The following is a 21,135-nucleotide window of genomic DNA, read 5'->3' on the forward strand; positions in this document are numbered from 1 at the left end:
GGATGTGTAAGGGTGATCCCCAAGAGCTCATCCAAGTCTGGACCTGAGAGCCACAAGCCTCCACAGCAACATCACCCTCAGTGCCAGGATATCCCTTTCTGGGGAGCTGTGACAATCAGCAGTAATAACAGCTAAAACAAGATAGCTTTCCTTAGAGAAGCAGGCAAGAATCTGGCTCAGAACACAATCCTGAAGATGCCTTTGTCTATCAGCAAGCAGAAAACTGTCTCCAGTTGGTCTCAGAAACCACATACGGATTGTCCGTCTGTACCGTTTCTCAAGCACCATTGGTCCCGGTTTCAGCCACACATTTCTGCCCCACATGCTGCCTATTTCCTTAGTTATTTCTTGGACAGATCTCTTGCCCCAGCTGTCTTGCTGTACAGCCACACAAATAGCAGTGTTTGCGCAGCAGTGGGACAGCATGGTGCTGCCTTAGCTGACATTGCCACCTAAGAAACACCAGCCTTAGTGCAGTGTCCTTTGGATCCTGTCCCTTCCCAAACCTTCCACAGGATATTTTTTGGCCTTGCTTTCCAGGAGAGAGAGAGAAGGAGGAGAAAACAGTGTACGAGTACTAACATCTCTGAATTAAGGTTTTTTTCTAAGTAGCAGTTTATTCAACATATGATGGACCATTCAATCACAGGCTGGATACAAGTACTTGCACTCTTTTTGGAATAAAAGTTTAACTCATTTCTCCACTAAGCCCCAGATTAATGAAGGGCTGGGGACACTGGGGCATACTTAGAGAATATAAAAATATTGCCATAATTTTTTATGTTCTCCACACCATAAATGTTCACTTCATGGTGCACATACCATATTGCTTTCCAGAATACCCAGAGTAGGGTTCTTTTGCAGTCTGCAAAACCAATTAAAAGCTTAAAAACAAGTGCTCTGAAAGAGCATATTCCTGCTAAACCTTTACTGGTCAGTGGTGTCTCCAGAGTAATTTATCCTCACTTCTTGATCAACTCACTCATACCATAATGATTTCATCCTTTTCCCATTCAAACTCAGAATGTTTTTAATGATTGGAAATCTCTGTCTCTGGCTGTGCTTTATACCCTGTGCCATTTTATAGATTTCAGGAAATTTCTTAGCAAGAGTTTCCACCTTTCATTGGAGCTAACTAAGGGGCACTTCAAGTTGTATGATTCTTCAGCAGCACCTCCCAGAATGAACTCGCTCAGGAAGAACAAGATAAATCAAGCAATATAGGCAAGGACATGATGCAGACAATTCACAATAACAAAGTATCTGCATTAGTCTCAAAACAGCAATTCAGAGGAGCATAGGATTAACCAAATACTCAATATGCCAGTTCATTTGCACCATCTGCTGAACCACATATCAGAAGGTGAAAGGATAATAGACACATGGGGATGTGTGTTGAAATAGATTTGGAAAAAGAAAATTGTTTCAGAAAGCTATGAAAACAAAAATCTGGGTGCTTACAAATCTGTAGCCAGGAGAGGGAAGAAAGAATGATGTCACTTTGCAGACCTCAGAGATTTGCTTTTTGTTGCTTACCATTTTTAGAAGTGGGGAAGGCTGTGGAGCTTGATATAATCTACTCTGGAGCCCAGTTCAGACAGGAATTGCTATTTAACTGTAGGAACTGTAGGAATCACAAGCATGATTCCTATTATGCAGAGAACATGAAGCACAACTTTTGCAAATGAACATGGATGCTGTGAGTGAGCGCATGCAAAGCTGGGGCTTGGACAGAGCCCCCAGAACACAGCCCCAGACTGTGTTTAGATGGTTTGGACATTGCAGCCCCTTGCTGAGAATCTTCTGTGTTCACCAGAGCATGTGAGAGACATTTGGAACCTTTCAGTTGGTCCTCAGATCAATAATATTACTGAGAATGCTGTCCTAGAAAATGTGATCAAAAGCTGAGAAATTACGTTGTGCAGTTACTTTTGTAAAATATGTGTATTAGTCAAAAGATTATATTGGATTTCTGCATTGCCGAACACAGGAACACTAAAAAAGGGAAAAAGATCCCATTATTCCAGAAGTCTGGGAAGTTCTGGTGGATCTCTCTGAAGTGTCATATGGTGTATTAGCATAAACCAACCCATTTCAAACCCTGAAAATATGTGTTTATTTCTCTTCATCAAGACTGCTTAAATATTGGAAGTTACAGTTTTTGCCTTGTAATATAAATTGCTACAAGAAATTTAAATTAATTGTTACTTATTTAATTGATAATAATTACACTTAATCTGTGCTGCAAAAGGTAATGGCTGTAAAAGTCAAAAGGCATTTGCACAGAAGTTTAACTTGGTGATAAATGGCTTCCTTTTGTGAGATGGCACATAAGAGCTGCAAATACAGTCCCATCTTTAAAGACTTGAAAAATTCTAGTTTAACTGCAAGAAAAAAAAAAATTCTGTGTCACTTCTTTTGGTGTTGAATAGGACAGTATTCTGGAAGATGATTGTAAAAATTAGAAAGGTTCCTTTAAAATGCAGTAAAAAGTAATTGTTTATTTTAAATTTCAGCTCTTATAGTGTCAGAACACCCCAAAAATACTCATGAAAGCATCATTGATTCATAGAGAGATGATGTTAAAGGACATAAGGCATCAGAATAGGGTTCAGTCTGACTTTATGTATATCACAGGCCGTTATACCTCACTGAATTACTGCCAAACTGAGCCTAGTGGCTTCAATTTCACTGAGACATAACTGGTGTTTGGCAAGAGCAGAAAGTATCCTCAGAGTACCCATTTCAAATTATGGAATTATTAGTTTCCTTATTATATAGATGGGACACAGAGTAGTTTGGGGAACCATTGAAAGGTCTTTCTGGATGCTATATGTTCTACCAAGAGGCTATTTTCTCATGGAAAAAAAAAACCAAAAACACCACAGGAATCTTGAGGTCTCACTAACTGCTTCTCCATAAAACTGACTTCTCCTGACGCTAAGGGTGATAATGAGAATTTGACGATTGTTCTGTGACTTGTGAGATATTTTTGTTCCTGGCTGGAACACATTAAAAAGCTGTTTTGAAGACAGAGGATACATTACTGTGATCACACTAGCAAAAAATGTTCAAAATCTCTCCTTAGTCTCTAAAAGCACTGAACTGCCTGAAGAAAATAGATGTGTTAGCATAGGCAAAATTACCCAAACCTAGTGCCAGAATTGAAATTCACATTGCCTTGCTCACTTAAGAAAGTGTAAATTATATATTTTCATATAAATAAAGTTTAAAAAGCCAAATTGTAGTTGTTTTTGTGGTCAGAGTTTCCAGTGACAGGCACCATGTCTTGTGAGCTTCTGAAGACAATGTGACCACTCTGAAATGAGTTGCACTGACCCCAGCAGCAGTGGGACCACTGCACACTCTCTACATGCATCAGTAATACATGGACAGTGATATTTGCAAGAGACCACAGATATTGGCTTCCTCATCCAGTCTGTCCAATTAGTCCAGCTCCTCTTCATTATGGAAAACAAGAAGGACATTCCAGTCACCAGAGCTGTGGCTGCCACTGGGTAGATGATGTGCCCTGCCTGCATTTCCACTGACAAATGAGATGGATCTATGGCACTGAGAGCTGGCATATAAGTGTCTGCCCATATATGACCAGTTGGCACATTTCCCCAATTCATCCCATCCCACCTCACTGTCTCCCAAACTGTCTTGGTGCCTTTGGCAGAGCAACCTGGTGAGGGTGGTTTTTGGTAAGTGTGACTGGGGCCACCCTCAGCTGGGAGAGTCAGGGCTGAGCTGTGTGCACACAAGTGCTGCACTGGCACCCTCCCTGGGGCTGGAGAATGGGCCTCACCTGCTCCATTTGGGAATATTGCACTTTATAATGTATCCATAAGTGGTTTCATTCCCATTAGCAATGTATCCTTGTGTATTGGATCATCAAGCCATATAAATTTAGAATGCTCAGAGTAGAGCAAAATTATATTTCTGTTATATTAACAAAGCATCCATTGTGGAACTGGGGCTGACTTTGTTGTCTGTGTTGGGCAATACCTGATCTGATGCTGGAATAGAACTGGCAGATGATCCCTTGTATGCCATGAAACATGCTGATACAAAAGTAATTGTCAAATTTTCTTGAAAAAATTGAACTGGTCAAATTAATTTCTGCAAGCACATCCCTCTGCATCACTGATACCCAGGAGTTTAACACCAGGGCTGCTGTGCTGCTGAAGCACAACCTTAGTCACACACTTTAACAGCTTTGAGAGCAGTGCTGCAGTGCAATTGGTAGCACTGATACACACACAGAAGACCTTTCTCAATATTGCTGTTACTGAGAACTTCAAATGAATGGATGCATTTGAAAGTCTTCCCAGAAAATACATTTCCTTTTCAGCTGGCAGCTCAGTTATTCATCTAAGTAGTCTGTGGATTAAGTAATTTGACACATTTCTTTTGTGAAACAATTGTGTGTTATTGCTCTCTCCTTTTTCCATCTCACCTATACAACTAACCCAGAAATTCAACACAAATATTTCAGGCACACGCCAGGACCAGCCAGCAGCCACCCCAAGTAGTCTGTGATGGTTCTGGTAGCCAGCACAGAGCCCATAAATGGGTTCACAAACCAGGGAGGGAAAACCAGAAACAGGGAAAGGGTTAAGAATGTTGTTTTTTCCTATTTGCTTATTAGCTCAGTTCTTGGCATAAATCTCCCTGGACACGGACAAAGAGGGAGCACAGATTTTAGTTATTTCATGTCTGGGAAGATTAGTGCAGGGAGGTCAGATTGGGGTACAGCATCATGTATTATAACACAGCAGAAGGATCTGGTATATAATATATTAAGTGACCAGCAGATTGGACATCCTGGTTTTTCTATATGTGTAGGAACTCGGTTTGTTGCTACTGTTAGTACTTCTTTCTGTTTGTGCTGTGCTGCAGGGTGGGGTGGGTGGGAAAAGCCTGGACTCTCCCCATTCAGAGGCAGCTGCCATGTCATGGCACTTTCTTTGGGGATGTGTTTCCCTGGGGCTGATTTTCCCAGCACAGACACACAGACCACGAGCACTCTGAGCAGGTGGTGTAAGGCAGAGCCAGCGTCCCCACACAATGTCCCCCACAATGTCCCCACAGCACTGCAAGAAGCAGCCCTTCTGGGAAGCAGAGGCCACACGTGCCATTGTGTTTTACCTCCACCTGATCATCATATCCACCCACCTAAAATTCCATCTCTGTTTTCTATATAGATCCTGACAGAACAGCTCAAGTACACTGTGTACAGTCAGAGGACAAGTATTGATTTTGCTGTACCTGAATAAAATTCTTAACAGAAAAACAAAGCTAATGTTGGTGTTTCAGTGTTCCTCTCTTTTGACTTCTGTGCGTGGGTTTCTGTTCTCACCATATAGCATTTGATCCATGCAAGGTGCACAGTCAGACCCTGATTTTTAAGATGTGCACGACCCAGGCTCTGATCTGTGCAGGCACAATTTCAGAGCCAGTAAATAATTTTGCCTATGTTTTATTGCCTGTATTTAACTGAAGTGCAAAGCAATAATTTCCTTCCCACCGACAAATCAGCGAATCAGATAGACAGCTATTACATTTTTCTGGTGTAATTATGAAGAACCATATCCTACCACACCAGCGTTGCCTAAAAGTTAAAATGTGTAGTTTATTTGCACTTCACTGGGTCAAAGGACAACTAGCCTGATCTGAAGTGTATCCTTATTTGTTTTGAAGATGTTGCTGTGAATCAAGGTTATTAAGGCATTATTTTAATAGTAGGTATAGTATACATTAGTTGTGTTGCTAATTATATTGTCATGAAAACATTTGAAGCCTTATTAATGCACATACCATCAATACTTAAAAGCATCATTGCCTGATGGTGATAATACAGCTTCACTAGTGGATGATCTATGACTGCAAGCATTAAATACTCCCTACTTTAAAGTCATTAATCCCTACTTTCTTCGAATACATTTAATTAAAAAGTTCCATTTCCCAGTAATTGCTGTTTTTATATAACGCCAAAATGGAATTTTATTTAGACACAAGGTCTTTTATATAAACATCCATCTGTCCACAGCATAGCAGCGCTGGGACAAGTTTTGTGGATTGGGTGAGAAGTGAAGAGATTACAGAAGACTCTGTGTCCCTGTAAGAACTGTGAACTTTTGTCCTCTGTGTAACAGCTTTGGAGCATTTTTTGCTTTCAGAATTTTGGTGCCAAACAAGGAACTGCAGACTCAATAGCAGAGAAAATCATGAAACAATGGGTTTATGCCTACTGGAGTTACAATATTAGTTTATAAAAAAGCTCCTTCCTTATTCCTTTTTCTTTTCTATGTCAAGGTTTGCACAGCAAAGTGTCCTCCTTTCCAGTTGAACACAGAATTAAGCAAACCTCAATTGCATGTATAAAAATACACATATGTATGCATATCTATATCTATATCTATATCTATATCTATATCCATATCTATATCTATATCTATCTATCTATAGATACATATAGAGATATATCTATCTTCTCTATGCTTCAGACTGAGAGATATCACTAATAAAAAGAAAATATGTTGGCATTAATAAGGCTGGCATTCAAAAAGTATGAAATAAATGCATGGAAGTTTGTCAGCTTATTAAACATTCCATTACAAGTGGTGTTTTTACTTTCATTGCTCCAACATCTAACCACAGTTCACTGGCTAAAGGCCAAGGTAGCTTTTGCACTGGCACATTACCATGCAGTGTACTTCTGTACTTCTCTTCCATTTATTAATGCTGCAGACTTCCTACAATTCAGGCTAAAAATAGAACTGGTTATGTGAAAAACACTGCATTTGTGCTTGAGCTGCAGTATAGAAACAAGAGGATTTTATATGGATGGGGGAAGAGATTCATGACACAGAAGAGCTAGCTGGTTATATTCTGGAAAAAGCTTTCTTTTTTCATGGTTGTAAATAAAATTAGAGTTGCTATGTACACGTTAGTCTGAGGGATGAATCACAGTTGTTGTATTGCCTCAGTCTGTATGAATCTTTATGTGTATCTTTTGTATCAAAGGGAGATGATTTCTTGTACAAGGAAACCTGAAAATAGAAAAATGTATGGAAGAGAATTTGTAAAATCAAAGGTGAATGTGATGTTTTGTTTTTCAGTATAGAGACTGTCTTCGTCTGTGGCACGTGTTTTGAAGTAGCCAAAATAATTATATACAAATGAAAAACTTCAACCTCGCCACTAAATTTTTGGACTTGCATTTTGGCCAGGCATAGCTTCTCCTATTGTTCTGCTTTCAGTAACTTTTAGTCAGCATTTGCTGTCTGCAGACCACCACAAAAACATTTCCAAACTTATTTCCAAGCTGTAATACAGCTGCACACTAAAAATTGTCAGCATTCAAATGCAGTCCTTACACTCTTGATCTTTTTTATAATGCTGAGATTTGTTTTGAATCAACAGTAGTTTGAACAAGACAAACAACATCCTGGATTCCATCTGAACCTAAGGCAGCTGCCAGGGACACAGGTGAAGAGTGATAGTGGATGCATTTCATAGTCAAAATGAAAAGTGGCAAAACGATAAGGTCTCATTGTTGCACAAACAGAAAAAGCTAACAGTTTGCATATCAGAAATATCGGGTGTTAGGATTTGACTCAGAACTGCTGAATAGGAGCTTGTTTGCCTTTGGAGAAATAGAAAGGAAGGAAATGTCATGCAGCAACCTGACACGTGGTAGTGGTGGGAGATGGCAAACAAGGAAACAGACCTTTCCCATGCTGCTTCCGACAGATACTGCTTGGGCTGGCTGGGATGGTGCATCATTAAGGAATTCTGATTATTAAATATCTGTGCTTGGCAAAGAACAAGAGAGCAATAAACCTCTCTTAAGTGCATGACAGCCTCCAAAGTCACCCTTGTTTTGTTCTTGTCTTGGTTCTGTGTAAGAAATAAAATTGGTGATCGTGTTAGAAGCAGAGGCAATAATATTGAAATGAGAACAAATTGTAAGCTGTGTGATTTTTGAACTATCTAGAGAAAATGAAATTAAGAAAGCTTTCATATGCCATGTGCTTTGCACCAGGCCACTGAAACACCGTGAGATAAAACAATAGCTACTGTGTTTCTCTGTCAATTCATAACCTATAATTGGACTTAAAAAAGGAGGTATTAGTTCATAGGACAAGACTTAAGTAAAAAAATTTGGTGCAAAGTGCTTAGTTCCTCCTCTTAATTACTACAGACCAGCCTTAAACCTCACCTAACAGTGGAACTCCATCCAAATCTAGTATAGTCTGAAATTAATGAATCTGCTCCAATTTACATTAAAATTTAATTTTGTCCTGACAAGCTCTCTGAAATTGATACTCACTGCAATAGAGTGCAGTATAAAAGATCATATCATGCAGTCAACATGATGCACTTTGCAATGTAATTTAACACTAATGTTAAATTAAATTACAAAGATAAATTTTATGGTCTCTCTTAAAATCATTTAAGAGCTTAATTCTTATCTGAGATGTGTAAGGCACAAATCTTTCCTATTGATCACTGACTATACAGATAATTGTGAGAGAATAATCACAAAATATGATGGGCTGTCCAGGGCTTTTCTTTATGATACAGACTTGTTATTTGATGTGTTAGTCCTTTATTGCAACTAGGACCTCTGCTGAAGGAAAAGGCTCAAGTAGGTTGTCCTCATTGAAGAAAACACTGATCTGTACAGTTTGGATGAGGCCAAATTGCATAATAAAGAAGATTTAGACAATGTTAAACAAGATTTGGAAGATTCAGATTGTAGATTTTCACAGTCCTCAGAACTAAGCCCATCAGGAGGAAGATGAGACTCATCCTAATTTTCATTAGCTGAAAATACATACAGCAACTGGATGCAATTTGCCCCTGCCACTGGGATTCCAGGGATATCTACTTGTGCTATTAAAACCAAGTGCCCTTACTTTCATTTGTCATCAAGGGAAGGGAAAGGAAGCAGATAACCTTCACTATTCACTTTGGTGTAGGAAGAACTGTGAGCCCAGCTGGTGTAAACAAAATTAAAAGTCCATAAGACTTGTGTGATGCTGTTGAAGGAAGGGATTTTCAAAACATCTCCCCATTGTACAGGAGGTGAATAGGAAAAAGAGCATTTGCTGAGAGGACATTCTTTTAATGTCTGGGTAACAACAGGAAGAGTTTAAAGTTGCAAAGTTCTTGCACAGAATCAAAAAAAAAATAGAAATAATAGAAATAATTTTTAAAAACTTCAAAGAGAAGCAAAACTACAAACAGTGGACCTCCTTTCTAAGCCCTTTCTAAACAATGGATCTTAAATAAAAAGATTAAGCAAAATCACAAGGAAAAACCTTTCAGAGTTTGAGAGAAAAGGGTTATCAAATAGTTGCAGCAATGACTGAGAGCCCTAAAATATTTTTTTTAATGCTTAAGAGTACTCTGAAGCAGAATTCCTTCCAGCACATGCTGTAATGATGAGCATACTGACTAAAGTGATAACTAAATCAGGTGTATGTCAAAGTCATCTCCACAAATGCACTCAGCTTCCCCTTGGACAAGGAAAGGAGAGCACATCTGTCCAGTTCAACATTCATTATGTGGCATCTTGAAAGGCAAAATTAATAGCCACAAGATCTAACAAAGTTTCCATAGCCACCTGAATTGCTCCAGAGTGCATGGAGGAGAGGACAGTGGTGGAAGTTGTTATCTAGCTGATATGCAAAGGAGAGAGAAAAGAAAAGAAAAGGAAAGGAAAGGAAAGGAAAGAAAAGAAAAGAAAAGAAAAGAAAAGAAAAGAAAAGAAAAGAAAAGAAAAGAAAAGAAAAGAAAAGAAAAGAAAAGAAAAGAAAAGAAAAGAAAAGAAAAGAAAAGAAAAGAAAAGAAAAGAAGAAAAGAAAAGAAAAGAAAATGGAGGGGAGGAAGAGATTAAATTGGGGTGCAACACTCTAACTGGAATTAGCTGCAGTGCTGGTGATGGCTGTGCTGTGTTAAGATCTGTTTCATATCCACTCATAGTTATTTGCCTGAAAACACATGTTTTTCAAGCTTAGTCTTACCTGAAATGAATGCTGCTTCTTTCCATTATCACTGTTGCTGGGAATTGAAATGGCTGCAGATACAGAACAGTGTAAAAACATGATGAGCTATGTAGCTTGGGAGCAATTGAGCAGCTGAATACTGCATTATTGAGAAATCATTCGCTACCTCTGGGTGTTAGTGAGAAACTGGAGAGTCCTAGACCGGCATTCAGGGCATAGCATAGGATGAATAAACATTGCTGAGTGCTGAGTATTTGCTAGTGAATCCAGCATGGAGCTTCAGCAGTTGTGTGTGTCATCCCACTGCTTCCTCCAGGGCTGGCAACACACACAAAAGGAACAGTGAATGCCAGGAGCCTTGTGGCAGGATTTTTTCCTAAATAACCAAGTTATCAATGAAATTAATGAAACATTTTATATCATGTGCAGCAGGCAAAACAGCCATATTTTCAAGTGTCAGTGTGTGAGAACCATTTAAATATATAGCAGTAGTCCTCAAGGGACTTGTAGATAGGTGCATGAAACTGTTATTTTTATGTGCATACCTGTATATTGCCAAATTATTCCTGGCATAGTATTTTACCTCCTATCTAGTTAAGATAGGAATCTCTTTAGAACAAGGTGCTCAGTATTTTGTAAAATATATATATATATATCTGTCATTGTACAAATAATAAGCCATAGATGCAAATGATCACTAATATTGTGAGCTAGAAATTCTAATCCCTATCTTCTTAGGTGATTGCAAGTACAAATGTTTCTTGACTCAGCATGGTGTCACAAAACATGGAACCTTCTCCCATGCTGAGTGGTGGTTATTAAGTATATCCTAGACCCTGTAAATCTCAGGTTATGGAATTTGTCCCAGAATCTGCTTTTGCAATGGTATTGTGCTGCAGAAATTCATCCTGTATTTTTTAAAGCTAACACAAAATATCCATTCCATATGGTTTTGGAGATGTACTTAAAATATGAGCCAAGTTCAACCTGATGCAGTGCTGTCTTGCTGAGCCCTGAGCTAGTCTAAAGCAATTTCTTTCAGAGGTGTGATCCCATTCATGTCAATGAGATTTTAAGTCAAAGCCTAAAGAAAGTATTTTTAGTAACAGCTTTAAAACCTTTTCATTACTATCTGTTTAAATAAAATGCCTTTAATTTAGGAGTAAATACAGTAAAAATGCCTATACCATAATTCCAAGCACTTTCCCACCTCCTTGTAGATTTCAAAACTCCTATTGTTTCCTACCTATATAGCAAACCGAAGGACTTCAGTCTGTTTATACACAGCCAATTTAAAAAATCTTTGGCACAGAAGGAACTGGAAATATGGAGAGAACAGTAGTCACAGTAAACAAGCTAGGGATTACTCTGTGGTATTGGACTACTTAAGCTATTGAGGTTAAGAGCCGGCTTTTCATTCTGTCCCAAAGATCATCTAAGGTTTCACTAAAATAAATGACCCTGTGCAGACTGGATTTTGAATATACAGGTTAAAATGACTGGGTTTATAATTTAAGTTGAAGCATTTACTGTATTTGCTGCTTGCTACACTAACTACTGTCAAAATTGAACATTTATTTATTCCATGTATGTCATTACATGGGGTGTACAATGAACATTTATTAGTTCCACATCTCAGCAGGAGTGCACAGTGGCTCTTCAAAAGGGGAAAGCAGGCAGCAAGAATAGTAAGTTGAGTGATGGCAATCTCAAAACCTCTTCTTTTGGCTTAAAGTTTACCTTGCAGGGAAGGACCATGGATATAGATGATCCACTGAAATGTACTGATGGAAGAGACTTGTATTTGACTTGGGCAAGAGCTTAAAACAAAGCCAAAGCATTCTCCCCCTTAGAAAACAAGCATGTGAAAAAACACCTAATTTCTTTCAGTTCATAAAAACCCCAAAACATTTCTCATTTATATCTTCATGTTTTTAGTGGAAAACAAAGATGGTTTTTAAGATGAAAATGTTCTGTATTCACATGTGATCCTTAAAAAACACATGCTATTTTGAGCAGTGAATTGCAAGCCGGCCAGTGAAAGAAGCAGCAATATGTTCCTAGGAAATTTTCATTCCTCCCTCTGTTCTGCAGGGGAATGAAACTTACATTAATTCTGAAAAACAAGCATGAGCAGAGAAATTTAAAATCAGCCATCAGCTTTCTCTAACTCCAGAAATGAGCTGTATTGAGGACTGCAGCAATGCTTTCCTGTTTCAGTGCCATGCTGCTGGGGGTACAGGGAATTCATAGTGGGTTTTGAAACCATTCAAGGAAGACAAACTTCCAGGTATAGCTCTTTTACAAGAAAAAACATCCCTAGTGTGTCCCCTTCCTCACTGCAGGTGTGTCAGTAACATATTGTGGACATGTGTACCTGTGGATGGGCATAAAACAGTGGATGTGGATGTGCAGAGACATTTCAGTCTTTTCAGAAATCCTGCCCCTCTGAAGAAATGGGACCTTTCCCAGGGAAATGCCCTGGGGCCAGAATTTCTCTAGCAGCATGAACAGGAGTTGTTTTCTCTAGAGCACATAGAGGGTGTGCAGAGGGAAGACTGCATTTCAGTGGACAAATAAAATGTTGTTTTGTTTAGATTTGTTGGTTAATAACTCAGAGCCTTAGTGGAGGATAAAAAATGAGCTCTAAAAGAACACTGAACCTCTTCAAGGCTGCACATTGTATTCCAGGAATACCTTCACTGTCAACATCCTACCTGAATATTAGCCAATGATTAATACTCCCATTCAAATGAGGGTTTTCTCACTTTTAGGAAGGGCTGTAAATCAACATGAGCTCGGAATATGCAACAGTTCCTATAATTTTCAAGTGATTAATACAGGCATTTGACCAGGAGAAGTTTCAAGCATCAAAGAGTTAAAACTACATTTCAGTAGAACTTCAGGGAACACTCTCATTGCTGCCTGGTTCCTTGCTGGCTCATTCAGAAAAACTAATGTTACATTATACATTTACATTCTTAAGTGTCATCTACATGAAAAATTTTAGCTATTTCCATTTTTTAAATTGTAGTTAGTGAAACTTTTATGTATTCAGACAAAATAGGCAGCCATAGGAAGAGAGTTAAAACTTGCTTGTTTTGGTAGACCGTGGGACTTGTTGGCCACCTGGCTTACTGACCAGATATGTTTCCTGATTTAAAGAAGCTGCCTGGGTGATTATGTAGTGTCACCAGCTAAATACGGCAAGGCTGGAGGCTCACCGATTTCTCTTTAAAATGCAAAAAGCAGTAAAAAGCGACGGGCTGCCGCTCCTTTGTGCGGCGGAGCGCGTTGGCTGGGGCGGCTCTGCCACCTGCAGCTCAGCGCCGGCAGCGCCGCAGCCCCAACCAAAAACCCTCCGGAGCAAGGGCTGCAGGAGCAGGGGAATCGCTACTGACATTGGGAATATAGTGCCTGAGCTTGTGGTATGCGAAAGGTAAAAGAGAGCTTTCACATCGGTGCTTTTTGCTATATTCGCTGCTTCCAGAAAGAGCATCTGTTCTCCGAATGGTATAAAACCCCAGCATTAGAACAAAAATCATAAGGCTAAAACTATTCTTGGTGTGACTGGACTGATCTCAGAGCTGAATATGACCCCTTACTGATGAAGGCCAGTTTGGGCTCTGCTGATATCTGAGGTATTACAGGAAATTATGTGTGGATCCATATTTTTAGAACCCTTTAACTCTGTCTGCAGTGTCACCACTATCTCCTCATATTTTTCCCTTCTTGAAAAACACTGGTTTTGAAACCTGTAAATGTTAGTTTTCTCCTCCAAAAATTCATTAAAAATAAATCAAAATCTTTCAGATGTGTTTTACTAACACAAAAAACCCCCCACCCAAACAAACAAACAACAAAACAACCCAAACCAACCCCCAAACGTTATTATGGTTCCCTATTTTCACTTCCCTCAGCCCCAAGGGTATAGCATTACCACTTTGCCAAGTTGGACCCAAGCCCTCTAGCTGATGAATTGTCCATAGGATCGATATGGAAGTCCAGGAAAGTCTCTGCCAGTGTATATAGTACCAAACTACATGCATGGGTGTGCACTGGACACCCACAAATACAGGCTGCTCACGCCAGTGATCCCTCAGAGTGAAGCACTGTGCTCATCCCTAGAGCTGCCTCCACCTCACAGCTCTGACAGTGAAACAGCAATGGCTCTGAGCAATGGTCAGACATAAACACAACAAGCTCAGATAACTCGAAACTAATTTTAATTATATTGGGTTATTTGGCATGATGTGGAGTTCTTTCAGTGGGTTTTAGTACTGCAGAGGGAAAGTACATAATCTATTATGATACACATTTTTCCAAATACATTTTAAAAGCTAAAACAAACATAAGTTTTTCCTTTGAACTTCAGGCTTTGTTCAACTGCACACAATTAAGACACATTCTAGTGCCTGTGACATCCACAAGGAGCTTTGTGTCCTTCTGGGACAGCAAGAGCGATCTGGTGGATCAGATCCAGCATCATCTGGGGCATTTCAGCTGGCACTAGGCACCTGTGCACAATCCCACCTCTCGTGCTGCCTAAGTGTGGAACTCAGAAATATCTCTCTTGTCAAGCATTGCCATTAAAGGTTCTGTATTCCTAGGAATGTAAAAATTATTTCTGCAATCATACATCATCACCGCACTAAATTCTTGAAGTCTTTAGGCTATTTTCTTGGGTGACTGATTTCAAGCTGTGAAGGAACTGCTTGTAGAAGAGATTGGTTTTGTTGGCGTCCCAAATATTATTAATATAGTACTGTAGTAAAAACTTGTACATTTTGGTATTATCCAGTGCTTGAAAAAACGTTAAAATGGATGTTGTGAAAAAATCTCACAGAGGGAGACTAGATGATCTGTGGGGAATAGACAGTTTAAGCCTCAGGCTTCTATAAGCCAATGAATGCAGGAGAATAAAACATTCCATTAGCTTTGTTTTAAGAACTCGGTCTGTCAATCCAGCCTGCCAGTTACCTGCTCACCATTGTTTACAGACAGCAGGTGGTTTTGGCCAATCAAGCTTTTAAATGCATCTTGTCTCCACATTTTTAAACTGGCTCTTGGAAAAAAAAAAAAAAAACAAGTTACTGATTGTCAATGACAAGTTCTTTGGACTTAAGATAATTGGAGCACAATCATTTCCTCTTTCAAGGATTTGGGTTTGAGTTACTTTAGATTTCAAGTAGGTCTCAAATGTCACCAAAAAAGACTGTGAGATTTGACATCAATCATTTATAATCCAGTTCATTTAACAGTTATGCAAAATTCACATGAGGTAGATACATTTAAAACTATAGAGTTCAATGCCCCACTATTACTCAGGTATCCAAAACTGACCTTACAATTTTAGAGGAAATAAATGGTTGTGAATTCCCCAAAAACCAGAAGAAGAATTCATGTGAGTGGGTACAGCTCCCAAGTATTCAGAAGATGAGATTTTCCCATGTCCTGGAGTAGGGCCCTCAATGCCCATATGTTTTTCTCTATGCAAGTGAGATCAGTCAAGCATTTCTACACATTGGGTCTGTATTCCATTTTAATCTTGTGTGTGAAGTGAAAGAGGTTATATACAGGATTAGCAGTTAAGATATCCACAGGCAGCAGGGACAGTATAGTTCTCAGTGCACATTATGGTTAGAGCACAATAGCAAACATCTTTGCCAAGACGATAAAGAAGAAACATTCTCTTTGTTGCCAATAATAAATATCTAGGGAAGAGTAAGTATATAATGAATAAAGTGTCCTTAAGGAAATGTTGGAAGAACCTACATATATATATCTGTATTTTTAGTCTCAGCAGCAGTAGAGCTCTGTGAGTCTAGTGCTCTGCTCAAGGTAACTAGTTTGCTCAGATATATCACAAGTATTTTTTCTTGCTTGCTGCTGTCAGCTCATAATGAGAAAAATTTAGCCAGCCGTGCCAGAAACCCAGATTTAGAGAGTCAAAACAATGGTGTCCATTACGATCAGAAATCTCTTTCTCACTCACATACACACACGCACAAAACCTGAGCAAGCACCTGCAGGTTTCAGAATGAATTGAATATCAACTCAGAATACACCTTTTTCACAGCATAAACTGGATGCTGCATATATTTTGAGACCTGACGATCTTAATTTTTGTTGAATATTGAACTAGAGGAAAATTCAAACCCAGAGTGCACTATGTGACAGTAGCTTTCTGTCTATTAGATTTTCTTGCAAATACTTATTTACAAAAATATGTAAAAACTATGTAAGAAAGACATCAATGAGGCAACTGCAGATTCGATTTCTGCAGTTGGAAAAACATAATTTCTCATAGTCAAGCTCTTCATTCTCCCTGCTGCTTTATGTTATCTCTGTTTTAACTGCTGTTAATGGAAGGCTCATCAAACAGCAGTGCCAATACACAGTAATATTTAAATGCTGAATTAGACTCAGTCCTCATGGCAGTCCTCACCCTTTCAACTATTTTCCCTGCATACGTTGCATCTCCATTGATAGGAATGAGAGAAGGGTGCAGTTGGGGAGAATGGAGCAAGCGTTGCTCAGCTCTGCAGCCCAGCGAGAGGAATTTGTCTCCTGTCTTATATATTTGTCAAAGAACAAAGGGAAAACATCTCCTGCTGAAGAAATCCAGGACACTCCTTCAGCAAAACTTCCTAAAATTAAGTAAATAATTCAAAACAAGGTTTGGTTTAAGTTACACTTTCTTCAGTTGCCATTCCAACTTCCAATAATTTGATCAACTTGTTGCCCTACTTCTGTTGGTAAAAAAAGCCAAACCTGCCCCTGCTTCTAAATGCAGTTCTGCTTTGAAAAGTGACTAAAAATGGCATGCAGGCTCCATGCTTATTCTGTGCCAGCTACTTCCTTATCATATGTGCTCAGTAAGGAAGCATTTGCAAGTAAGGAACCATTTCCTCCTATGTGCCAGCCCTGCAAATTTCAGGCAGCACCTGTAGGTCAGCCTGGAGTTTTTCTCCTCGTTTAGGATGCCTAAAAATCAAGGCTCTGGCAAACAAGAGTAAGCCCTCAGTCACAGGTGTGCAATTTTGTAGCCTTCTATAGCTTTGAGTGAGGTTTAAATGACTGGAAATGATTCTGTGGGTATAAACAGGAGAGACTAGAAAGCAGCGTGGTGCTCTTTCTGTTGGATGTGCTGTGCTAACAGGAGTAGAAAGCAGTGAACAATATTTAATTATTAAGTGAAGAGGTAGAAAATATATAATACTCTATTTTAAAAAAGAGGTTTGAAATTCCATACTTTCAGAAATCTGTATCCTATATATTCAGCATTCAAGCAGACAAGAAAAATAAAGTGCTTCTCTTTTTTTCTCATATGGGTCATGCATATGATAAGAGGAGAGTATATAGTCCTCAATATAACAAAAAAAGCCCAAAATTACCTGGATTATTTTGCATGAAACATCAAAATAAAAGATCATTTATAAGTTCTCATTGTGGTGTGCAGTAGGTCAGAAGAACATGTTTTGCTATATGTGAATGCTAAACAATGATGGGCATTTTATTATTTATCAATCTTTGCAGCTTTGGCAATGAAGCATGAAAATTTTCTACTCTTCTGAAATCTCTGCAGCCTGGAAGACTGGAGTTGAAGTTTATCTGATATATCCATAAATTACCTAGCATAATAAATAGCAAGAAGTTTTCCCAATTCAGAGTTTTTATTTTGCAATCCAAGTGCAGATTAAACTGAACTGTATAAGGCATGCTCCATTAGCAAGAGTAAAAAAAATCCAAAAATATAATTTCCAGCTATATAAATACTGATCAATGGAGGCTTTGCTTGGATGAAATTGTTCTATTCTGTTTTTTTCTTCTAGTTGTGTGTTATACTGGAGCCAATGCAGGAACTGATGTCAAGACATAAAACTTACAATCTAAGTCCTCGAGACTGCTTGAAGACTTGTTTATTTCAAAAATGGCAGAGAATGGTGGCCCCACCAGGTATGTTTCACTTGCAAAATTCTACTTATTTTATAGTAAAATTAATAGAGAAGCAATGGGAAAGCTTACTTATAAAGGAAAGTAATAAAAATTAACAATGTTCCCAAAGCAAGCCTGAAAATTATTCTGATATTTTATGATTTCAGTCTGGCACAACTGATTTATAGATGTGCACACTGAGATGGCTTCACTATGACTAGGATATAATATAGTACAAAAATATGTGTAGATGGAATGCAAAATGCCTACTGGCTCCATTAGAATTCATTGTTTGTGTAATCCTGCTTCCTGCTGTGACTCTGAAATTACAGCTACAATTCATAATTAATTATCTTTGAGACTAATATTAAGTTATTTACAGGCCTAGACCTAATCTCATTCCTCGTACACTTCAAAATAATAATTCTCTCTTTTTTCAGATTATAAAGATTTTTATATCTTAGAGTGTTCACATGGGTGCCCAGGCCAAATTTTGAGAAGAACAATTGTCCCTCTGTGCTTTGCCAGTTTAAGCAAAGCTGTGTGATTGTCCTGATTCAGTCTGAGGTTTGCAGGCTTGCAGGGCAGTGCCATTTGGCACATTCATGGGTTCTCCTGGGAGCAGCAGTTTTAATGTGAAGCCCACACAGATGTAGAAGGAGCTCAGAGGGTGGAGGGTTGCTTGTTGCTTGCTGCATGGATGGCAGCAGTAGGGTAGAGCTTGAGGCTGTACCCTCCATCACAGCAGGACCTGCCTTTTCATTTAGCAGTTTCTTGCTGTGTGACCTTCAGCAAGTCCCACAGTAACTCTGACCATCATGATCATTGTCATGATACTCCCATCAGTAAAAGGCTTTTGAATACCTGTATTGACAATGCAGGGAAAATAAGCTTTGTTAACCCATCAGAAAAAATTGAAAGCAGATTCCATTGGTTTGAGTACAAATATCATTCTATGGTTTTTATGTTAAATCTAACACAACTGCTGCTATTAAACTTAGCAATTCAAAACTAATTGAAAAAGTATTTCAGCACCACTTCTTATGGATCATTTTAGTTCTTGCTTAATGTCTGCCATTTGCTTTCCTTCTTATCATTTTATTGCAGCAGAACCCACAAGACAACCAACAACCAAACGGAGGAAAAGGAAAAACTCTACCAGCAGCACTTCCAACAGCAGTGCTGGGAACAACGCAAACAGTACCAACAGCAAGAAAAAGTCAGCTGCTGCAAACCTGAGTCTATCAAGTCAGGTACCTGTAAGTCTCACTTTCCTTTTAGGCCTGAATCACTTATGGTGCTTTAATTCTTTCCATACATTGTAAAGAAGGTGCATTCTTGAGCCAAACTATCACATGCAAAAGGCAATCTTGCATAGAGTGCTGTGGAAGTGGGAATTAGTGGAGAGGTGGGAAGAAGCTGTTCTGCAGTGCAGCTTTAATGCACTCAAACAGAAGTGTCCTGAGGATCAGATGTGATTTTTTAAAGGCCTGGGCCAGTTCCCCTTTTTGTCAGGGGGAGTCCCTTCAGTAGTGGTGGGACTCAGATTAGGGCTGGTGTTTTTAGACATAGCATGAACTTTGCAGACTTCACCTGCCAGGTGCCAAGCAAGGATGTGTCCCAGTGGTGCAGCAGAGCTGCACCTGAGGAAGCTGCTGGTCTGTCTGTGTTAGTACCTTACCTCTAATTGGTGCCAGGTTCAGATGCTGAACAGGAATTATGATTTAACTTCTCTGCAGATTTTATCTCTTTGTCCAATCACTCCACTTGCAGAGTAGATACCCTGGAATATGGTACTCAGCTTATCCACCCTACTAGCTGTAACTCTTGACATCCTAATTGTATAGGGACAGACCAAGTCATTTCCAGAGTAACACCTGTATCAGCTCTTCAATAAAGTCACATTTACTGCCTTAGTCACGATACAGGGGTATTCAGACCCCAAATTGTGATAAAGTGTGCCTTAGTCAATAAGGAGATAGCTTATGCATTTAAAGGCTTGGGAAATTAATTTGATATTATAGGAACCATAAAGTCATATCCTGGAAATAACATGCAGGTATTTTTTATTGGATTTTTGATCACCAGATAGGAAGGGGTATGTCTCCTCTGAAACTTGACAAAGAATATAGGCATTTTGCTAGCACAAAGCAGACACTTCCTAGGAAGCCTGAATATCCAGATTTAAAAAAGAGTAGACTAACACCAGTGAAATGAAATGAAGATTTTTGTTTAGCAACTGATTTAGCAATCCACTAGTTTACAGCTTTGAGCTTCAGTACATTAAACTCATATTTCCTCCTTGTCATATTAAAATTGGCTCGCATCCCCAGAGTCAGATTCTTTCCCTAATATAGGCATCTCTGTGTTTTTCTGGCAGCACAGAGCAGTCAGAAGGCTGAGTACCTGATCTCCTGGTGGCAGGCACCACTCTGCCCCACTGATGGTATCTGCCAGGAAAACCTTTCGATCAATATTCAACCATATTTAAGGAAAAACTGCAATGAAGTGCAAAACCAAGCAACCAGCTAGTTCCCTGCTGTCTCCAACTTTAAAGACAGTAGTCATTTTCTGTCAGCTACACCCTGCTCAGAGTTCAGCAGGACCAGAATCTGACCCCTGGCTCTCTTCAGCCTGCTCCTCCCTGGAGAGAGGATTTTGTGGCATTCAGTGGTAGCTGTGTGTACTTGAATGTTTGAATGTGGTTGAGCCCTCTGATAGTTTTACCTGTCACTCCCACTGATAGTGAAAGTGACTTCAGGTGCTGAAGGCTGCTCCTGACACATGAAGCAGTCAAGGCTGCTCTTGTGATGGGCATGATAGTTGAGCATCTGAGACATATTGGTGAAGTTTATTATGGTATGAGGGACGGATTTTTACCCTTCTTTTGCTTTCAGGATGTTGCATACTCAATAGTTTTCAATATTATTTGCTTTCTGTACCAGAGTAACAAAATGGTCCAAACTCTTTTGTATGGAGGATCAGGTTCCATTTTTAGGACACTTTTCCTTTCCATCTGCAAAGGGGAAAATGCTTAGCTGTGCAATTTGACATACTAACAGCTCTTCCCATCTTCCCCACAGCAAAGATAGCAAACCAGATGGAATTGATGGTTTGGCCACCCTGTAGAGTAGACAACTCAAAATAATTTTAGCAGGAGGATATTTTGGTGTAA

General features: G+C 39.2%; 1 protein-coding gene across 8 annotated transcripts in view; it reads left to right on the forward strand.

Moving 5' to 3' along the window:
• LDB2 (LIM domain binding 2) overlaps positions 1-21,135 on the forward strand; it is a 212,099-nt gene that overhangs the window by 182,213 nt on the left and 8,751 nt on the right. For 3 of the 8 annotated variants that reach the window (XM_054295550.1, XM_054295554.1, XM_054295555.1), the window contains exons 6-7: positions 17,858-17,981; positions 19,068-19,213. In XM_054295550.1, coding sequence (XP_054151525.1) covers positions 17,858-17,981; positions 19,068-19,213 — 270 coding nt within the window. Of the gene's footprint in view, positions 1-17,857; positions 17,982-19,067; positions 19,220-21,135 lie in introns of all 8 variants that reach the window. The other 5 variants (XM_054295547.1, XM_054295552.1, XM_054295548.1 and 2 more) reach the window with 3 other exon arrangements.

This window comes from Melozone crissalis, unplaced genomic scaffold, assembly GCF_028551555.1.
Source record: "Melozone crissalis strain CALT ecotype California unplaced genomic scaffold, PUWL_Pcris_2 ptg000006l_1, whole genome shotgun sequence".
Classification (NCBI taxonomy): domain Eukaryota; kingdom Metazoa; phylum Chordata; class Aves; order Passeriformes; family Passerellidae; genus Melozone; species Melozone crissalis.